Source organism: Tiliqua scincoides, chromosome 6, assembly GCF_035046505.1.
Source record: "Tiliqua scincoides isolate rTilSci1 chromosome 6, rTilSci1.hap2, whole genome shotgun sequence".
NCBI classification, from domain to species: domain Eukaryota; kingdom Metazoa; phylum Chordata; class Lepidosauria; order Squamata; family Scincidae; genus Tiliqua; species Tiliqua scincoides.
Window position 1 is genome coordinate 24,551,127 of NC_089826.1, and position 21,781 is coordinate 24,572,907.

Consider the following 21,781-nt stretch of genomic DNA (forward strand, 5'->3'; position numbering starts at 1 on the left):
ATGTGAATAATGGGGGTTGGAAGGGGGATGCTTTGACTTGTAGGTGGCTGCAGGACATTGCAGGAGGTGTGGGGAGCCCAGCTCCCCCATGATTAGAACACTGAAAAAGTGGCGCAAAACACTTCCTAGTTGCGAATGCATAGAAGAAGTTCTTTGCACCTGCTTTTTTCAACGTTCTAAGCATCAGGGAGCCCTGCAGAGGGCTGTATTGGGACACTCTGCACCTCCTGCGATATCCTCCAGCCACCTGTAAGTAAAAGCAACCTCCTTCCACCCCAGTTAGTGATGCGATTGCATCGCTTCCCTTGCCCCTCCTCCATCCCCTTAAAGGGACGGGGCACCCACCAGTTTGAGAACCACTGCAATAGAGTGTTTATAGCCTTCCAGACAAAAGACATTTGGGACTAACTTGCCAGAGATGGTCAAAATAAAATCATCTTTAGCCAAAGTAAAAACTTTAAATGGGGCAAAGGGTGATAATTTGATTTGAGCAGAAGTTCCTGGGCTGACAGGGTATTTCCTATTCAGAGTCTCTCCAGTGGTTGAAAGATGCTGTCAAGTTGGTCAAGTGTAGGTACAAAACACCAGCTATTGCGTTTATGGGACAATGCACTTAATTGTATCACAAGCAAAGAAATGCTTCCAGGGAATGAAAATTCCTTTCTCCTTGCTGAATTCCTTAGTCTTAGGCACTCCTGGCTTCCAGGCTTGACCTAGTAAAGCAGTCCTATGCTCAGGGACCAATTTATGCACACAAAAAGGGTGTCTGTGTTTACATTACTCTTTCAAGGAGTGGGCAAACCCTTCCAGGACAGACTGACACCTCATAATCTGGGTCAGTAGATTTTTTTTGCCTTAGTCTGTGTAGAATGGGGGCAATTATTTATCTTTAAATCTGAATTAACATAAATATTTACAGGATGTAGATTTCCTGTTGCATCCTGGAGGTGTCTTTAAAGCTTCCCCCTCCCCCCCCCAAAATCTGAAGCTCTTGTATACTAATTTCCAGAGTGTACAGAGATCTATATGTGTGTTATGCTGTGTCTTTGAGTGACACTAGTATAGAAGAGAATGGGGGTACTCCATGTGTACAGAAGTATAGCAAATTAACAAAAAACAAGAAAAGCTAGGATTTACACTGGCTAAGCTCTTGAATAACATAGAAAACATGGACTGAAGGAATTGAGCGACCTACTGACACCTCCCTCTCCCATAACTGTCGGTATCAGTGCAACAATATAGCATATATAGGGGCTATGTGATGTTTATCCCTCAAGGAATTTTGCAGTCACCACTGTGTGGTTGGCTGGGCTGAGTAATTATGTCCTGCTTGTGACTTTCCAATTAACTTCATACCTGATTAGAGATTTGAACTTGGGTTTTCTGCATCCAAATGGCATTCTAGCCATTGCACTCTTCTGGTTTGTAGATGGCCTGTGCTATGGTTAAGTTCACATGATCAAGCACCTTTTTTGAATGGCAATTTGAGACGGCCAAACCATTTCTCATGATTATAGCAGGTGGGAAGGGAAGGGAATGTCCATCTGCAGTCATAGAAATAGCTGTTGACCATATTAAGTTCTAGTCCTTTGTGCACTGAATTAGACTTAGCCCCATCTGATTTCATGGGATTTACTTTTGGAGTACCTAGGATTGGACTGGGTGCACTGACAGTTCTCTATATGCTTGATTATGCATAGAATATAAGAGGCTTGCATGCGTGAACTGGGTGCAAAGGCTAGTGAAGATAACGTGAGACTTTTTGAAATTTGATTTCTATCTGCTAATTTCAAGTGGTTATGGGAACTTATGGGTTATGCAAGATGTGAGAGCTCTCATGACTGTGCTATGGCAGTTTGACTTACACTGACCATGCAATTGTATCCATGGCTACTCATGAGACTTACATTCAGGTATGTACGCATAGGATTGCAACCTTAGGCACAGCTGCAGTGTATGTTTACTGTAAGTAAGAACTTGCCAGAGCTCATAAAGACTATTCAAATCAGATGTATTAAGGGTATTTCCAGTTGAGATTTCAACTCTGACTCTGCAAAATGTTTTTGAATATGGATAGCACTGAAAATGTGAAAGTTAGATTTTTTTTTTTTAGGGTTAAAGGGGGAAAACTTTTTTTTCTTGCTTGCTTATTGTGCAGCCTGTTTGAATTTTGAATCAAAACTAATCTCTTGCCAACTTTTTGTAACCTTAAAAAAAACGTATGTGCAAAAAGTGGGGACTACGTGACTGCTAATCTCTTTAGTAATAAGGCTATGAAGCATAAGCATGTTTTTGAAAATGCACCATCGCTCTGTGCTGTTCTTTGTTGAGCTTAACAAGCCTCTTCTTTTCATACACTGGGAATGTAACCCCTTTGCTCTTTAAATCCTGTTGGGAGCCTTTCAGCAGGGAAGTTCTATCCACTTTTACTGGGCAAGAATTTGCCTGAAAAGGCTTGCCTTGTGTTTTGAATGGCCTTTTTGCAGGATTGCTCCAGACGGTATTTCCCAATCTTGTTCTCCCCACAATGTTTTTAAATGATTTGGCTAACTCGTCGGAAAAGGAACATGGACATCCTTCAGCCTTTTCACAGACTGAGCACAACATAGTTGCTGCTTATTTGATAACAGCAGGTATGAACGTTTGATTAAATTTTATGAAACGAAAAGGTGTTTTAAGACTTCAGCTGAGGCATTCTGTGTGACAGAAGTACACAAGCAAAACTGGCTGGTCTCCAGCTTCAGTATATAGGTAAAATTTAGAATATCAAAAAGTTGAAATTGTAAAAGTATAACCTTGAACAATATTTTTTAGAGCAGTCAATTTGCCAACATATTTTTAAAAATGCAAATGTTGCCAAATATTCAAGATGATCTTATAGCAAATCTTTGCATGTTTACTCAGAAGTAAGTCCCACTGGGATCAGTGGGGTTTCATCTGGGTGAACATGCATAGGATTACGGCATTGGTAAAGGAATTTATTATTTAGACTTTTGGAAGCCCGTTATCCTTGATACAACACCCAGGGGAAAAAAATAAAGTGGAAGTTAGCAGCTCTAACCATGTATCACTCCTCTCTGTCAAGGGTGCTTGCTAATAGTAGACCACAACGAAAAGCCAAAGTGGGGGCTGTGGTACAAGTCAAGATCTAACGTCTGCCTTGTTCTAGTTCCGGAATCCTCAGCTTCAGCTGCAAGGAGCTCTTGGTTTGGTGTCCAAGAAACAGTTACTCAAGAGAGCATCAAATATGTGTTATTTAGAGTTAGCTATAGAAATAATCACTAGCACAAACTTCTCACTCACTGTGATTTTTGGAAAATCCTTAATTCAAACATCTGGCAAGCCTGCTAATACAGTACTGAGTACCTGCAACTGATGGGTGATAATGGAGCTTCAAGAGAAAATGCCAGCACTGTATATTGTTTTGTGTTTTCACTGGTGGGTGATTTAAAGACTGATCTACATAGAACATTTTGAAAATGGTCAGCTTTGCTCATTCAGCTGGATCAGTTCCAGATGAGTAATGGCCTGAGTCTAGAGCAGCCATAAGAGCAACTGTAGCATGAGATTTTAAACACAACAGAACTGGCTTCTGAAGCATTGCATTTGAGTAACCAATGTGGCATAATGCAATGTAGTATTGCACAGTATTATGGTCCCTATGAAGGGGCATTGGTTATTGAAAGATGAACTGCTTCACTCCAGACCACCTGCAGATTCCGAGCACTTTACAAAGTCTGCCTCACATAGGACACATTACAGCAAACCTGTCCTGAGGTTACTAGGGTGTATTGTGTGATGGGGCAAGGCACATAGACAATAATCTTGCTTGCCTGAGAAAATTTCACTTTCAAGGGTTAAAGAGAGGGTGAGAGAGCCATCCATTTTCAAACAGAAGCAAGGGCTTTTATAAAGTATGCAGCATAATAATAAGCTATTGTTTAATAAGATTAACATCAATACAGTGAAGCCAAGTTCCTATGCAATGTATTATTTATTGGATTTATTTAACCTAAAGTTATGTAGTTAAAGTATAAGGTCTTTAATGATAAGCTTAGCATATCAAAAAACCTTTGTAAATTGTATTAGACTTCAAACTAATCAGAGTTGAGATTTTTTAATGAAATTTATCTATATGCCAATATCAATGCTGGCCTTGTTTAGTTTTTTTCCTTTTCTGTCTCCTGATAGGAGTCATAAGTCTTCTCAGTAACCTAGTTGTATTAGGCATCTTTGTCAAATACAAGGAGCTTCGAACTGCAACCAATGCCATTATTATTAACCTGGCGTTTACTGACATTGGAGTGAGTGGAATTGGCTATCCCATGTCAGCGGCTTCAGATCTGCATGGAAGCTGGAAATTTGGCTACACAGGCTGCCAGGTACTGGGTTGTTGCAAGTGAAGGACTACAACACATTATACTTCTGCTTGAACCAGAATGTGCAGACGTTGATTGAATGAAACAAGTTGGTCTCTGCTAATAGTTTTCCAACAGTTGTTTGTGCTCTTTCCTGAGCATAAACATCAGCATTTGCATCCCACTACAGCAGTCCTGACTCAGAACCATGGCATATTTTATAGTGTTGGTGAAGCTGATACTGCACACATACAAACACCCCTACTTCCGCCCCCCTTATGCTACTATAATGTACTGCGCCATCGTGCATGTGAAGAGTTCGCTATCTTCCTTGGTGCCAGTACATGGGAAGGCCTTATGCCAGGTCCAGTGACCACCAGGAGGCTGACAATCATAAGATGGTTTTCAGTACTTCGGAAGTTGATGAGAAGTCCTAGGAACTCTTCATTCCCTGATCTTAAAGCCTTCCATTTGTCATCTGTCTTTTTGAGTCTCTACTCCAATCTGCAGTGGAATTTTATGTTCTCGTGCATCTTGATTTGCTGAATGATGAGATCCCATCTCAAAAATTTTTCAGAATAGACTCAGTGAGATTTAAGAACATAAGAAAAGCCCAGTGGGATCAGGCCCATCTTGTCCAGCCTCCTGTATCTCACTGTGGCCCACCAGATGCCTCAGGGAGTACACAAGACAACAGGAGACCTGCATCTTGGTGCCCTCCCTTTCATCTGGCATCTGGACCTTTCACTTTTGTTGATGTACAAAAGTTGGTGTAAACTGAAGGATACACGCATTGCATAATTCTTAATCCCCTGGCCCTGATCGTATTACATCGAGTCCCATGGACTCCATCTGAGCTTTGATGTTATCCGTGTTTGGGCTTCATCGTTAGATAATGATAAAATTCAATTTTATTTCATGGGGCCTGTTCCCCAAAATGCAAAGCTTTGTGTGAGCATAAAAACAATCTTCAGTATTTGGGATGTTCATTTGGCAAAACTAGCATTATCATCTGTTTCCATTAAAGAAAATTTCTTCTAATAAAAATAATTGTAAGTAAATTGAATTAAATGAGCTAAGATAGGGTTGGTGCATTCAGGAGCACACAGAAAATGTTGGAAGACAAACTACAAAGTCCTTCAGCAACTGGTTAATGCATGTATGAATAGTGGGCTTGTGTTGATATTTAGTATCATGAACTAATACAACCTGGGATTAATCCTGTTTTCTGCTTCTCTTCTGAAATCTAGCATTGACTACTGTAATTATAATGATCAATAACAAATGTGTTGGTGGTCTTGAATACATGAAAGTAGGACTGTGTGGGGTGTTTTCTGTGTATAGGTGTGCTGAATTCAATAGACTTAATATCTGTATGCCACACATTGACCCAAGCAAGTCTATGCCATCAGTTATTTGATTTTTCTCTGTAAACCACTTTGTGAACTTTTAGTTGAAAAGTGGTATATAAATACTGTTAATAATAATAATAATAATAATAATAATAATAATAATAATATGCCACAACTTTTGAGTACCTTCCCTTCTGTAGTAAAGAGCTGCCTGAACTCCAGGTGTGCAGGAAGCATGAGCTTTAAGTGTTACAGCTTCCAAAGTGGACTGTAGCTCAGAAAAGATTATGCTGAGGCTCTTTTATTCACCTTTAAGGTGCCACAAAATGCTCTTTGTTTTTGCTCCTGCAGGCTAAAGGTGAAATCAGACATGCACATAAGTGCGTACTATTGACCCTTTCATTATCTACTTCATAAGTAAGCAGAAGTGTGTGTGTGAGAGAGAGGGAAAGATGGCCCCAAACAGCAGACACTATTTAGAAGCCTGATCATGTGTTGCCCTATCTGCTTTTTATACAAGGGCTGTTCTGAAAGTAAGCACTGTTTGGCTGTTAAAAAAACAAGGAAAACAGCTTAATAATGGATCAATTTCAGAAGAGAAGAAAAGCTTCTATTGAAAGCCAGTAGTAGCTTTCTTCTCAATAAATAGCATGCAAAGGAGGATGGTTGGGCTGCAGAAAGTGAGGGAAGCCTTAATACTAAAACCTCTCTATCCCCTTTGCAACATCATGTTTCTTCCCTCTCCGCCCCCCACTGTTTGTTTACAAAATAAGTAATTAAAGGGTTAAAGGCATGTCTGATTTTACCCTCATCTGCCTATAATAAGTGCCTTTCAGGTTAATGAAGCTGAGCTCAACTTGCCACTAGGTGGCTGCCAAGGGCAGCACTCCAAGAGTAGCAAAGTGCAGAACAAACTTCTGCTGCAAGGGCTGCGTACCAGTTTCAGCTTTGAGAAATAGACGACCAGAGGCCCTGATGACTTAAAGAAGGCAGCCAAATAGCTAGATAGGAGGCCAGACTACCAGTATCGATGGGTGATATTGAGTGAGCAGCAAGCACCATCTATCCAAATATAGAGCTATAGGGATAGGTGAGCAGTATAGAGAGAAGGGGCTGGTGCAATGTACCAAGAGAGGGTGGGTTATGAGGGTTCTGGTAGGGAAGCCATCGGACTGCAAACCTCCAGGATTAGATGCAGGCAATATGTATTTTACTTAGCATGGCAGAAGTTTTTAGAAGTGCCATAAATACAGCAACTGTTACCCTGCACATGCCCGATCTCGTCTGATCTCGGAAGCTAAGCAGGGTCAGGCCTGGTTAGTACTTGGATGGGAGACCGCGTGGGAATACTGGGTGCTGTAGGCTTATACCATAGTCTTTCGAGACTGAAGGTTGCCAACCAACCAACCAATCGTGAATATGAATTAAATGGTACCTTGTCAGCTTTTTCCTTCATGAGAGCTCATAAACGCACCCAGTTGGCTTAGACATTTCTCCCTAGCGGTACATTGCACACATTTTTTAAAAATTTATTTCTATTTTTTAAGGTAATTCTACTTCACCTTTTTACAGGACATGCAATCAAAATGACTTTTACAATAAAGTAAAAATAGTTCAGTGAAATTGAAAGGTAACAAGAGAAAAATTAATAAAAGAAATTGAAATCCAGTTAAAGCAGGACAAAAACAAAAAAAACAGAAGTTTATTAAAAGCAATTGCCAAATGAGTCTTGAAAAGAGCAGGTGCATTCAAAAGCCAGTAATACTTGGTAGCAGGAAAGGGAAGCAGAAACAACAGAACATTGCAAGTATGATGACATCATCTTCTCTATTTTCAGATCTATGCTGCTTTAAATATCTTCTTTGGAATGGCTAGTATTGGTCTGCTTACTGTTGTAGCAATCGATCGTTACCTGACAATCTGCAAGCCACATATAGGTACTGTATTTAATATTTTTGCAAAATAATGTACAATACCTGTATAATATGTTTATAAAAATCCCGTATAGGTTTTGATCATTCTCATGGAAATCTATGGCCTAGTTTTCCTTTTCTCCCCAATTTTTACATGTAGAGTGTCATAGCATACATATACATTATGAATGCTTGTAGAGAATGGGAATTACCATGCAGGGCAAGGCCCTCGAATTATCTTCTAGCACTTTGCAAAGTATCAACAGCCATAGGTGTCCCAGTTCTGAGACATGGCTGTTATAGCAGCAATCAGTCTTCCCACGGCTCGTTGTGAGGTGGAATCAAGAAGACAGTGTGGGTATAAGCCGTGTGTGAGAGGAATGGGGACTGGTGGTGGGAGGGAACAGGGTGAGATTCAAATGTCAAGGAGCCAAATAGACTGAAATGGAACCATCATAAGTCCCAGGACTGTCTAGGAGCAGCTACTGGCTCTGTGGGCAAAGTTTCATTCAGCTGTGGACCTCCGCAGCCCTGTGCCAGGGGCAAAGCTCCGCGATGGCGCCCCCTGTGGGTTATCACTGCCCCCCTGGGCAGAAATCTGCCCCCCCCTACTCACCAGAGGCTCATGGAGCCTCACGCAACCTCCCCCCCTGCTGGGGAAACCTCTGTGAGGTTCCCCGGCGCTATCAACTGTGCTTCCAGTAAACTGGAAGCACAGTTTCCGCCCCTGTCAGGAGCCTCAGAGAGGCTTCCGCGGGGTCCCAGTGGCCAGTGCCTGGAGCATTTACCCCAGGCAGGTCTATGGTAGGCACACAACTGGTTTCATTTAATACAGATTGACCCTCGATATCCGTGGTGGATCTGTTCCTGGACCTCCCTACGGATACCAAAACCAGTGGACAATGGAATCAGCATGTGGGCCATCAAAAGACCTCTGGCTGCAAGCAGAAGGCACTTCCAGTCATGTCTGGGAGGTCAGGTGGGGTGCTCCAGCACAGGTCTGGTACACATGCTGAGTCAAATCCATGGTGCCGATCCTGCGAATCTGCATGAGAATGTCTAATATGCATGTTTTCAGCTTAGTGTAAGATCTAAGAAACCATGTTAGGATTTGTAACCTTTCTTTCTTTTATTTTTGGTCAAGTATTTGACTTTAGATTTAGCATTTTGCTTAAAAAAATTTCAAAGTGATCAGAATATAATCTGCTAATATTGTCTATTTGACAATAGGTAGAAGACTCACCACTCGCAACTATACGGTTCTGATCCTTGCTGCCTGGATTAATGCGGTCTTTTGGGCATCGATGCCTGTTGTGGGCTGGGCAAGTTATGGCCCAGATCCAACTGGAGCCACCTGTACTGTAAATTGGCGGGAGAATGACACGTATGTTTTGAGATGTACCTGTGTGGGTTCATAATTTTGAATAATATGTATGTCTGTGAAGCCTGCTATGAATGATGTATGTGTTCAATCAATCAATCAATCAATCAATCAATCAATCAATCAATCAATCAATCAATCAATCAATCAATCAATCAATCAATCAATCAATCAAACCTTTATTAGGCATAAAAATTAATACATAATATCTCTAAACAATCCAATATATAAATATATGTTAAAAAGCGAATAAAGATAAAGGTTAAAACACAACAATTTACTTGCGCGGTAACTCCAGGTTGCTTAGGACCAACAGATTAGCCCTCTTCAAGTTACTCAGGTGTAAAAATTTCGCAACTGGAAGGGTCACGAGTTTAGAATCTCCCGCCAACAAAAATTGTAGGCAGACATTCTCAGAAAGACCTTTTTTAGTTCTTAATAATGGGAGAAGGTACTGGTCTCTAGGCACTTGATTGCTAACACAGTGCAAAACAATGTGTAAAAGAGAATCTACCTCTCTAAGGCCACAGTTACAGACTCATTCTTCCTTCGGGGCATTTCTAAACCTGCCAAGTAGGTCTTTAGAAGGCAACACATTGCAGCAAACTAATATAAAAGCCCTCCTTGCAAAGGGGCACTCCAAGAAGGTCAGATACTTTGGTTGTTGACCAAATGTATTACTTAGGTGGAAATTCAGGGGCGAACATTTTTTTTTGTGCTGCACTCAAAATCTTTTGCCTTTCTATATCAGTTAATCTTGTTATCAGGAGCCTAATAGAAACCTCAGGTGTAGCAGCTCCTTGTAGATCTGCCTCGAGGCCCATTTGTCTGATTTTCTTATAGAAAAGAGTTAAGCAGGGAGATAACAGTGGGTCAGTCAGTATTCCTTTTAACAATGGGTTTTGATCAGCCCTGAAGCACACTTTGGACCAGTATTTTAAGAAACAGGACCATGCTAGAAACTCCAGCCTATATTGGCCTGTCTCCAGGCAGAGTGCCGCATAGGGCACGCAATGCGGAACACCTAAGATTTTGTATAGAAAATTTTGAATGGATCTTTTCAATCAAATCGTTTAATGCTGGCATCCATATAGGAATGCCATACAAAATTTGAGGTGTAACTTTAGCATTAAAAGCTTGGAGAGCAGCTGGAATAAATGAGTTACCCCAAGAAAAGAAAAAGCGGGTTATAGCCTGGACAACTAATTTGGATGAGTTAATTACTGTGAGGCGATGGGAAGACCAGGAGTGCCGGTAGTGGAACCGGAGACCAAGATACTGGAATTCCTTGACTTGTTGTATTGATTTACCACTAAAAAGCCAAGACTGCGGTTTCCAAGAGTGCCCAAACACCACAATCTTGGACTTATCATAGTTTAACTGCAGGCCGTTGTTGGTAAAATATTCTATACAGGCGTTAACCAGTCTCCGTAATCCTATTTTAGTGCGGGATATCAGGGCCATATCATCCGCGTACAAAAGTAAAGGAGTTTCCACTGAACCTAATTTGGGAGAATGCGTATTGAAGTTAGCTAAAAAGGGAGCCAAATTGTTGATAAAGAGATTGAACAAAGTGGGTGCAAGAAAGCACCCGTTTGACCCCTTGTTGATTGGAATTGGGGCCGAGAGGCCACCCCTTGGAGATAGTTTCGCTTGACAAGAAGTGTTTGAGTGAAGGGCATGAATTAATATTAATAGCCTTTTGTCCAGTCCCATCTTCCCAAGTTTATCCCAAAGTCTATCTCTATCTATGGAGTCAAAGGCCGACTTCAAATCTAAAAAGGCCACGTAAAGTCGGGATTTATTTTGAATCCTTTGTTTAGAGATTAGATGGGATAATACCACACACTGATCAATTGCGGACTTGTTTGGCCTAAAGCCCGCTTGCTCTGGGCCTATGATGTTATGATCAGAAATCCAGTCCGAGAGTTTCTTCAGTAGATGGGAGGCATACATTTTCCCTGCTAGATCTAAAAGGCTGATTGGTCTGTAACTGGGGGGATGATGTATGTGTTACGGGGAAGAAAGAGAGGGAAGGAAGGAGTGCAAGAGAGCATTTCTGTTTGTCTTCTACATGAATATGAGAGCTTGGTGCTCCTCCATGATGGTACCCACTGTTGCAGAGGCCCACTCATGCAGTTATTCTTCCTTGTGGAGGACAGGAGAAGAAATCACATGGAGCACCATCACACAGTACTCATTTCATACAATCTTTGAGGGCTGTGGGAAATTATAGGGTCTCCCATCCACTCCTCCTCTATTTCAAATACTGTGAAGAAAGTTGGGCCAGTATAGCACGAGTTGTAGATCTTTCCAAGGCCTGCTTTCTGTTGCAACTACCAGCCAGTCAGGTCTCTGCACATATTGGGATGTAGTTAGGAAATCCTAAATTGCTTTGATAGTAACTTGACAAATGATTGAGAGCAGAAAGCCAAGATGCAGATGTAGCATTGCTGGACAGTAATGTTGCATTATGGATGAACAGGTAGGAGGCAGATGCAGTAGCGTAGCTAGAAGGGGTACAAAGCACTAAGTTTTGCAGGTGCCTCACTGCGCTGTGCAAGTGATGCCTCCGCTTTGCTCTAGAATGGCTCCAAAGGGAAGGGGGAGGGCTGCTTGCAGGGCATGGTGAGGCACCTGCAAAACTTAGTACTTTGCACCCCTTCTCGCCTTGCTACTGGGTAGATGCTAACATATTTTAGAGATAAAATAACTCTCTTAAGTATTGACCAGGGAAAACTACATATTGTGCTCCTACAGGCAGTGGTGTGGGCCCTTCCAGGAGTCTAAGTTGGTCTCAAGTATTATGCTGTTATGAGGTTATCTTAATACTTGAGCTTTTGAACTTGATTCACAAGTTCAAAGTACTAGAAGAATATCTTTTTTAAATGTTTGGCAATAAACTTGAAAAATGAAAGCAGAATTGGTAGCATTTTCTAGCCTTCTCCTTTTTGCATTTTTCTCTTTTCAGATCCTTTGTTTCTTACACAATGTCTGTCATTGCAGTTAATTTTGTCATTCCCTTGTCGGTCATGTTTTACTGTTACTACAACGTTTCACGGACTATGAGGCAGTACACCAGAAGCAATTGCTTAGAAAGCATCAACATTGATTGGTCTGACCAAGTAGATGTAACGAAGGTACAGTAATTTTGACTGAATTCCTTTTACCTTTTCAGCAATGTTTCATGCAGAGGTTGCAAAGTTTTGAGGCGCAAGGCAGAGCAGCCAGGATGTGCTTGTGTGCATGGGGGGGGGGGGGGGGTTAAACAATAAAATTACAGGTCCAATCTTGTTATACACGGATTTTTTCCCACACGGATTTGACTCAACACAATTGGCCACTGCAAATGTGAAAAGGAATGTGCTGATCCCTGGAGAAGGGGAAAAATGCATCCCTTAAAAACCACAGTCAGTCCTTTAACAATAGCCTAGTTAGTCTCATTAGCCTTGTCAGCCTCGTTAGCCTCGTTAATGGGGGGGGCAGGCGGCTGACAATCTATCCATCATTCTTTCTCCAACTTCATTCCAAGGCAAAGCGACCCTTCCCGTCCCCCTGAGCACTTGAAAAAAAGATCACTTTGCTCTGGGTGAAGGGAAGCGTTGCTGGCTAGCCTGAAGAGAGACTGATTGATGGAAAGAGAGAGATTGATGGAATGCCTAATGACTCTGTCTTAACATCATAAAAGTCAGGGGGGCTATTCACCCCCTGAATCACCCCCGAAATCACAAAGGGACTTTGTTTTTTAAATTGATTTGCTTTAGTGCGATTTTTGCCATCTGTGTGAATCCTGGGAAGAGAACCCTCAAGAATAACAAGGCTCAACCTGTAGTTGTTGCAGTTACTAAATAAGGGGAAAAACAGGGATTTTCTGTAGATACCAGACTCTCCTCTCTACTTTGTATCTCTTCTACACTGTGAATCCCTGACTTTATAATACTTCCATCATTTGTCTATGATGTGGTTGATAAGACCTATAGACAGTGACTGAGCCGTTTACTTCTTTGTTTAGTACCCCTGTAGCCACACTGAACATGAGGTGTGAGAAAGCCAGTGTTCTTAATAAGAGACGGTTAAATAAGTAAACTAAACCAGGGGTGCCCAAACCCCGGCCCGGGGGCCACTTGCAGCCCTCTGGGCTTCTCAATGCGGCCCTCAGGGAGTCCCCAGTCTCCATTGAGCCCCTGGCCCTCTGGAGATTTGTTGAAGCCCGCACTGGCCCAACGCAACATCTCTCAGCATGCGGGTGACTGTTTGACCGCTCGTGTGAGCTGTGGGATGAGAGCTCCCTCCACTGCTTGCTGTTTCACATCTGTGATGCAGCAGCGGCAGCAAAGGAAAGGCCAGCCTTGCTTTGTGCAAGGCCTTTTATAGGCCTTGAGCTATTGCAAGACCTTCATTCATTCATATAAGTTCATCTTTAATATATTCATTTATGTAAACTTATGTAAATTTATTCAAATTTGAAATGTAAATTAATTCTTTTTTTTCCCTGGCCCCCAACACAATGTCAGATAGGTGATGTGGCCCTCCTGCCAAAAACTTTGGACACCCCTGAACTAAACTAATAAAAGAATCCTGGGATTGCTGATGACATTGAATTTCCCTCCACAAAGTTGTTAGATACAGTTGTTGGTGTTTGAATTTTATATATTTTGTCTCAGCAGACACTATAAACCCTGCTTCTCTTATGAGCACTGCCTAGAACTGAAGGAGCATTTAAATACATGCCAGAATATAATAATTCAGTGGTTCTTTAACTTTTTTGAGCCCATAGAGACTGCAGCCTGATTTGTAAATGCCATGGTGTGTGACTATAAGCATTGCTCCTCCCCTCACCAGTAGCAGTTTAACCCTTGATGCACATAACAGAGGCGACTAAATGTGCCTAACTAAATGTGCATAACTAAACTAACTAAATGTGCATAACTAAATGCACATAACGGAGGCGACTAAACAGCCACTGGGTAGATGAGACTCGTTAGCCTGGGAAGGCAGCTCATCTGACAGAAGGAAAACTCTGATCCCAAACCTCCATTGCCTCGTGGCTACATCCATTATGGAAAAGGCTTCAGGAGTCAACCTCGAGGCAAAATCTGGAGCCGCAGTCCCTGAGGCAGTTTATGGCTGAACACAGTCACGTTTTGGCAACTCCTGCAATGCCGCTGGAACCAACTGTATTGGCTTCTGCCTTTCCATTGGACCATTTCAGCGACGTGGAGAGGGGGGGATTTGCTGCATGGGAAACAGTCTATCCTCCATATCTACTTTACCCAGGCTTCGTGCACTGGAGAGGACACTCTGTTCCAGAACCACCATTCAGAGCACGATACCATAGCCTTCCGAGACTGAAGGATGCCAACATGGATGTACATAGCCTAATCTGCCCTGTCAGTTTCGCAAACTACCAAAAATGGGTCATGACCCACTGGTGGGTTCACAGTTTTGAGAATTGCTGTAATAATCTGAACACTCCCACTTACTTTAAGGATTCACTGGTTTCATGTTCAATATCTGTTTATATCCTGATCCTAAGAAGTTTTATGTGGAAGTAATTTTCACTGAAAGAAAGGGGTTTCCATCAAAAAGAGAACATAAGTTGAAGAAAGACATGAGAAGCTGTTCTAATATGTGTTAAAAACAGAACCAGCAATATTAAGTTATAACAAGTTCATTTTTTCTTCTTTTACAGATGTCTGTTGTCATGATTTTAATGTTTCTGTTGGCTTGGTCTCCATATTCTATTGTGTGTTTATGGTCATCCTTCGGGGACCCAAAGAAAATTTCCCCTGCAATGGCAATCATAGCACCCCTGTTTGCCAAGTCATCTACGTTTTATAATCCCTGTATCTATGTCATTGCAAACAAAAAGTAAGTGGTATCCCACACCTCCTCTCCAATTTTTGTGCTCAACTGATCTGTGGGGAGAGACTGGTTTGAATGTAATCCCAAAATATGCAATAGTCACATAAGCTATCTAGAGAGAGTAATTTAGAGTTAAAGCAGAATGCAAATAGCCAAACCAAATATATAATAAGATTGATGTTTTACATGCTTTTATAAAAGGTATTGTTGCCCTCTCTGAGAGATAATGTTGGCAGCCTGCTGTCCCAAGTGGCTTTTACTTCATGCCCCATCTCTGCTATCCCCAAGTTATCGCCACATCCTGTTTATGTCCTGTGCCTCTCTGTTTCTAGGCCAGCCTTCCTCACCCATTTGCCTGTATTGAGAACCCTGAAATATGCCTCCATGTACTCAAGGTAGCTTACAATAATATCGTAATTTTAAAGATACAGGCAGAGTCCTTAGTTTTCTAGCTGACAGTACAGACCTAATGGTTGTTCTTAGCCTTCGTTGAGTCAGCCGTGTGATGTAGCTGCAAAGAAGGCGAATGCAGTTTTAGGTGGCATTAGTAGAAACAGCTTCCAAGTGACAAGAAGTTCTGGGTGCCACCCTTTGAGAAGGATGCAGCCAAATTGGAACAGGTTCAGAGAAGGGCAATGAAGATGCTCCAGCTCTGGAAAATCAGTCATATGAGGAAAGGCTGAGGGAACTCCATATGTTTATCCTGGAGAAGAGAAAGCTGGGGCGGGAGGGGGGGAGGTGAGATTTCAGTTGGAGATTAGGACTGCCACATGGAAAAGGGCAAAGCTTTGTTCTCTGCTGTTCCATAGAGTGGAACTAGATCTAATGGGCTTAACCCATTTTTGCCCTGGCCCACAGGTTTGGTCCCTGTTGTGTATAAGCAAGGCCCACATTTGGTCCCTGTTGTGTATATGCAACGTTGGGCAGAAATGGCTTCAGCTGCAGGAGGGGAGATTTCAGTTGGAGATCAGGAAGAAATTCTTAACTGTAAGAACAGTTTGACAATGGACTGGATTATTCCCCTCCCCCCCTAAAAATGATGATTATTCCCTTGCTGTAGGTCTTCAAGCAGAGGTTTGACAGGCACATGGAGATACTTTAGAAAAGATTTAACTGCTTCAAGCAGGAGATTGGACTAGATGACCTTGAAGGCCCCTCCCAACTCAAGGACTCTATAATTCCCTTCTGGCGACTAGCAGTTAAAGAACCAGGCTGGTTTTGGCATTCATCCAGGGAGGCAGAGGGTGCAACTTTCTATTTCAAACAATGGAGTCCTGTGCCTGTGTATTCTGAAGTAAGTCCCACTGTTCCATGGGACTTACTCCCTTGTTGTTAAATTTTTTTAAATTCCTTACTCCCTTGAAGAATGCGTAACTTCAAAATTGAGCCCTGCTGGATCAGACCAAAGGGATCTCAAGTTCCCTTTCTGTTCTGTTTCCCATGGTGCCCAGATAGATGCCTCAAGAAGGACATGAAGTCAGGCTTCCACCCTTGCTACTGTTTCCCCAGCAACTGGTATTCAGAGTGATAGTACTTCTGAACATTGAGGTTCCATATCACAAATTGTCATGAATAATAGCCAATGAAAGACTTTGTCTCATCCCCTATTAAAGCCATCCAAGCTAGTGATCATTGAAGTAGCTGTTTCAAATGTAGAAATTGTAGGTTTCTTTTGGTCTTTTATCTTGTATCTTCTATACGAGTATAAATGAACTGCATGGAATCTCATGATAGACCAATTCTTTCTATGGAAGTGCACATAAGTTTATCATGGGAAATGGAATATTGCTGAGAGATAGCATTGGATGGTGCCTTGCACTTTAAAAATGAGTTTCGCTGGTGGAGACGGGGCCAACAGATGGGAATGTCCCTAGTCGCATCCTGTAGGCAGGTCAAAACTCAAAGGGTGGAGCTCCCTGTGCGCGGGGACCAGGACCCATATCGTTCCTGCCTCGCACCCAGGCTGGTCGCCCTTTGGAGCTCTCCTGCACAGCGTGCTTGTTCTTCCTTCTCCTGCACCTTCTCCCTCCCTCTCCTCCTTGGGCTTGTTGGCTGGGGCAGTGGGAGGCTTCTCCGGAGCAGGCAGGCATGCTCTACTCAGCAGCGCTTCCAGCCTGCCTCCGTGCCTTGCCGCTCCGAGGTTCCCCAAGCGCCGCAGCCCTGCGCCTGCCTCCGGAGACACAGCAGCAGCAGCCTTTTTGGTGCACCTGGTCCACGCCTCTCAGAGGTGGCGGCAGGGAGCGGGGGGGGGCGATCTCCTCCCCCTGCAGGTCTACCCAGCACTACTGCAGTGTGTGGGAGAGACCAGGCAGCCTTCTCATAACTGCCTTGGCTCCCAGGCTGCCCAGCACACGCCAGCTTCAAGTGCCTCCACGGAGGCATGGGCGCCATTTTGAACTGCCTGCTGCTGCCTGGTCCCGCGTTTCCCGCCTAAACTGTAAATTGCAAGGGGCTGGGAAGCCATTTTAGGGACCTTGTTTGTATCTTGGCTCTGGCTGGTAAAACTTTTGTGAGACCTGGTCTGGGTGAAATTTGAAGTATCCCCTTTTTGGGTCTTGGCTTAGGCTGGTAAATTGCAAGGGATGTTGGCCCTGCCCCCCAATAAATCCCCCCCCCCAAATTAAAATTAAAATTATTTTTGATTGCTAATTTTTTCCTGCTGAACTCATCATGTCTTTTGACGCAAGTTCTGAGTCCAGTCTGCCTGACCTGGGCACTTCACCTATACCCAGATTAGCCAAATTTCTGGCACCCACTCAGAGAACACCCAAGTCTTCTGCTGCCCCTTCCTCCATAGGGAGCGCAGACAGGGAACACATTATGCAGTGGCTAGAGGGACTTATAGATGCCAGGTTAGCTGCACACAGCTCTGCCGCTCAACCTTCACAGTCCTCCAATGAGAAGGGTAAGGGCCGATTCTGGTTCACAAAGCAGTCTGGTAGGTACCCCCTTTGTCGGGGGGCAAGCTATTTGGTCAGTCCCTTGAACCTGTTCTGGTGGCAAATAGGGACAAATGAAAGATTTTGCTTTCTGCACCCAAAAGTCAGGTAAAATTCAGACCCAACCTGACTTTTTGCTCCTTTCCTACCTCCGGCAAATCTAGAGAACAAGGCAGGTTCAAGCCTAGGTGGCACAAGAGCAGATTTCCCCAAAAACAGGGACAATTCCTCCCCTCTCAGGGGGCCAATTCACATCCCAGGTCCTCCAAGGACAAATCTGCATGACGCCAGATCTTCTTCCCCCTCAGTTCCAATCAGTGCCCAGCTTCTGCAATTCGCTCCCCTCTGGCATCAAATCACTTCGGATGCCTGGGTTCTGGAAACCATCTCCAGAGGTTACTCTCTAGAATTTCTCAGGAAACCTCAAGACAGGTTCTGGCAGGTCCCCCCTTCCAGGGTTCCTGCAAAGCTCTCTGCCATGCTAGAAGCCATCAACCACCTCTTCGCCATAGGGGTGGTAGAGGAGGTTCCTATATGAGAAAGAAACTTGGGGATCTATTCAGTCTTTTTCTTAGTGCCAAAATGAAATGGAGAGATGCAGAGGATCCTAGATCTGAAATGGCTGAATTTGTTTCTGGTCAAAAGAAAATTCAAGATGGAAACAGTCGAGATCATTTCCTCAGCCCTTCAGATGGGAGACTACCTTTCTTCCATCTACCTATCAGAGGCGTACCTCCATGTTCCCATCCTCAGGGAATACAGGAGATACCTGAGTTTCTCCTATGGTTCTTTTCACCTGCAGTACTGGGCTCTCCCTTTCGGGTTGGCCACCTCTCCCAGGGTGTTCACCAAAGTCCTAGTTACCCTGATAGCACACCTCAAGCTACAGGGTCTGCATCTTTTTGCTTACCTGGATGACATCCTGATCAAAGCATCATCCAGGGATTTAGCTCAGTCGCACACCATCCTTACAGTATGGTGCCTCAGGGTTTGTCATCAACGAATCCAAGAGCGTCCTGTCACCCTCACAAGTACTGGAACATCTGGGTGTACAGTTCGACACCCAGACTTTTCGAGCTTTTCTATCACAGGACAGACAACACAAGATCCTACAACTGCTACACAAGGTTATGAGGGACACGCACACCAAACCGCTGTCACTTGCCAGGCTTCAGGGGATACTGATCTCTTGCCTCCAACTGGGCACGTTTTCACACTCGGAAACTGCAGCAGTTTCTGTCCCCTTATGCAAAGCTAATAGAGAGACGGTCCCAGATCAGGCTCCAGGTCCCCTTGTCTCTGAAGAGGGACCTGCAGTGGTGGATGACCAACAACCGGTTAGCCCAAGGGTCAGTCTCCACATCCATCCCAAACTAGTTCTTGCCACAGATGCCAGTCTAGTAGGATGGGGGGCCCATCTGAATGGGAGACTGGTTTCAGGGGCGTTGGTCCTCTCAGGAAGCATCCCTCAGCATCAGCCTGCTGGAATTGAGAGCGATCCGGCTAGCTCTTGCCCATTTTGAGCCTCTTGTCCTTCAGGAACACGTTCTAGTCAGGACCGACAATGTGTCAGCCAAAGCCTACCTGAACCACCAAGGGGGGTCACGGTCAAGGCAACTTATGAGGGAGGCAAGGCTGATCCTTCAGTGGGCAGAAAGAAATCTTCTATCTCTAAGCGCCCAACACCTGGCGGGAAAATCAAATGTAGAAGCGAATTGGCTAAGCCGGAGAAGGCTTACGGCGGCAGAATGGGGTCTGTCTCCACAAGCCTTCTCGGAAATCATAGCCCACTTTGGCCTACCGGTCCTGGATCTGTTTGCCACAAGTGAAAACGCTCAACTGGAAAGATTCTTTTCCAGGATGGAGGATCCAAGGGCAGAGGCAATCGATGCACTGTCGACCCCTTGGCCCAAGGGTGTTCTTTACGCTTTCCCCCTGATTCCTCTTTTGGCACAGGTGCTCAGACTAATAAGACTATGCAAGGCGACAGTTGTCCTAGTCGCCCCAAACTGGCCAAGGCGACCCTGGTATCCAGACTTCTGCAATTGTCAGCTCTCCCCCCATGGAAAATTCCTCACCGGGCAGATCTTTTCTCCCAGGGCCCACTACGTCATCCACAGTCACACAGGTTCCATCTGACTGTGTGGAAGTTGAAAGGCTAGAGATTAAACGTCTAGGTTTCTCTAAGAGGGTCATCTCCACCATGTTATTCTCTAGACGGTCTTCCACAAGAAGGGTTTATAGAACCACGTGGAAGAAGTTTCGTTCCTGGCGCAGAGAAAAGGTTCTTGACCCCAGTTCCCTGTCAGTTTCTGTTATTCTTGACTTCCTACAGGACGGGTTGGAAAAGGGCCTCAAGACTTCCACCCTGCGGCGCCAGGTGGCAGCAATTCAGGGCACTCTGGGAGCCGGAGGTCATCTGTCTCTACTGATGCACCCCCATGTTAAGCATTTTTTAAAGGGGATGGCTCTTCTTAATCCTCCCCCCATTCACAGGGTTCCAACCTGGGACCTTTTCAAAGTTCTTACAGCCTTATCTAGTCCCCCCTTTGAGCCCCTGGCTACGATTCCTTTAAAAATGATCTTCATAAAGACTGCCTTCCTTGTGGCTATCACTTCTGCTCGTAGAGTCTCGGAACTGGGAGCCCTGTCTATTCATCCCAAGCTCTGCGTCTTTCATAAGGACAGTGTGGTTCTCATCTTTCTTGCCCAAAGTCAATTCAGTCTTCCACCGGCAACAAGAACTAGTCCTTCCGTCTTTTTGTCCGAATTCCAAAAATCCAAGAGAGAGGTCCTGGCACATGCTGGATGTCCATAGGGCTATCAGATTTTACACAGAGTGCACTAAATCTTTTAGAAAGACTAATGCTCCATTCATAGCCTACCAGGGTAGGACACTGGGGAGGAAAGTCTCTCCCGTGGCTCTGGCTAGGTGGTTGAGAACATGCATCTCTCTGGCCTATGAAGCCTTGGGACTCCAACTGCCTGAAGGAATCCTAGCACATTCGTTGAGGGGGGCAGCCACTTCAGCAGCCTTCGATGGCATCGCCTCCTTGTCTGAGATCTGTAGAGCAGCCACTTGGTCATCACCTCATGCCTTTCTCAAGCACTATAAAGTTTGCTCTCACGCCTCTGTGTATGCTGCCTTTGGACGTAAAGTCCCCCAAAAGGTGCTTAAGGTTTAAGGTGTTCTGTCTCTGATCCCGCCCAACTCAGGGATTACTGTTCAGGGAGATCCCATCTGTCAGGAATGCCCCTGTCTCCACCAGGGAAATCAGGAGTTTATGGCTTACCTTGGTAAATCCTGTTCCTGGTGGAGACGGGGCATTCCGCCCTCCCCTTTTCTATTCTTGTTGGACTTGGCACCTCTCTGGTCCAGTTTGAGGTTTGAACACACAACGAGGGGTCAGTCTTTGCTTGTTTAGGGGTCCACTGCACTCTCGTTTTCTACCCTGGGTGTCTCTTATCCGTTTTTATCTGAAGTTAACTTTTTACGCGTTATGAAGTTGTTTTTTTCTGAGGACTGTGGCTCGGCTATAAGTCTGGGTCCTGATCCCCATACACAGGGAGCTCCACCCTTTGAGTTTTGACCTGTCTACAGGATGCGATGAGGGACATTCCCATCTGTCAGGTATGCCTCCTTTCTCCACCAGGAACAGGACTTACCAAGGTCAGCCATAAACTCCTGATTTTGCAATGTCTAACCCCCCACCCCCCCAATACTTCTCTTGCAGGTTTCGAAGGGCTATCCTTGCAATGGTCCGGTGTCAAACACGGCAGGAGATAACAATCAACAATGCCTTGCCAATGAGTGTATCTCGAAGCACAATAGCATAAGGAGACTGGTGGAAAAATACTATGTATACTTCTTACAATAGTTTTTGCACTTGGATTCCCTGTTTCACAGAAAGCTGTGTATTGTCTTTGTTTCTCATCATGTTAATTGACTTTGGCTATGGGACCATCAGAGGTG

The 21,781-nt window shown here is 44.1% G+C and overlaps 1 protein-coding gene and 1 pseudogene across 1 annotated transcript; both read left to right on the forward strand.

Moving 5' to 3' along the window:
* The first annotated feature begins 2,527 nt into the window (after positions 1-2,527).
* Positions 2,528-21,762, forward strand: RRH (retinal pigment epithelium-derived rhodopsin homolog). The gene is made up of 7 exons (XM_066632817.1): positions 2,528-2,633; positions 4,192-4,382; positions 7,548-7,647; positions 8,854-9,007; positions 11,976-12,144; positions 14,697-14,875; positions 21,543-21,762. The coding sequence occupies exons 1-7, from the start codon at positions 2,528-2,530 to the stop codon at positions 21,643-21,645; spliced, it is 1,002 nt and encodes a 333-aa protein (XP_066488914.1). The 3' UTR covers positions 21,646-21,762.
* On the forward strand, positions 6,956-7,075 carry LOC136656305 (5S ribosomal RNA; annotated as a pseudogene).
* Positions 21,763-21,781: the final 19 nt, after the last annotated feature.

Coding starts and splice junctions, on each gene's coding strand:
- RRH (XM_066632817.1), top strand. CDS start 2,528: ATGTTTTTAAATGATTTGGCTAACTCGTCGGAAAAGGAACATGGACAT. Junction 12,145..14,696: donor ACCAAGTAGATGTAACGAAG/GTACAGTAATTT, acceptor CTTCTTTTACAG/ATGTCTGTTGTCATGATTTT. Junction 14,876..21,542: donor TATGTCATTGCAAACAAAAA/GTAAGTGGTATC, acceptor CTTCTCTTGCAG/GTTTCGAAGGGCTATCCTTG.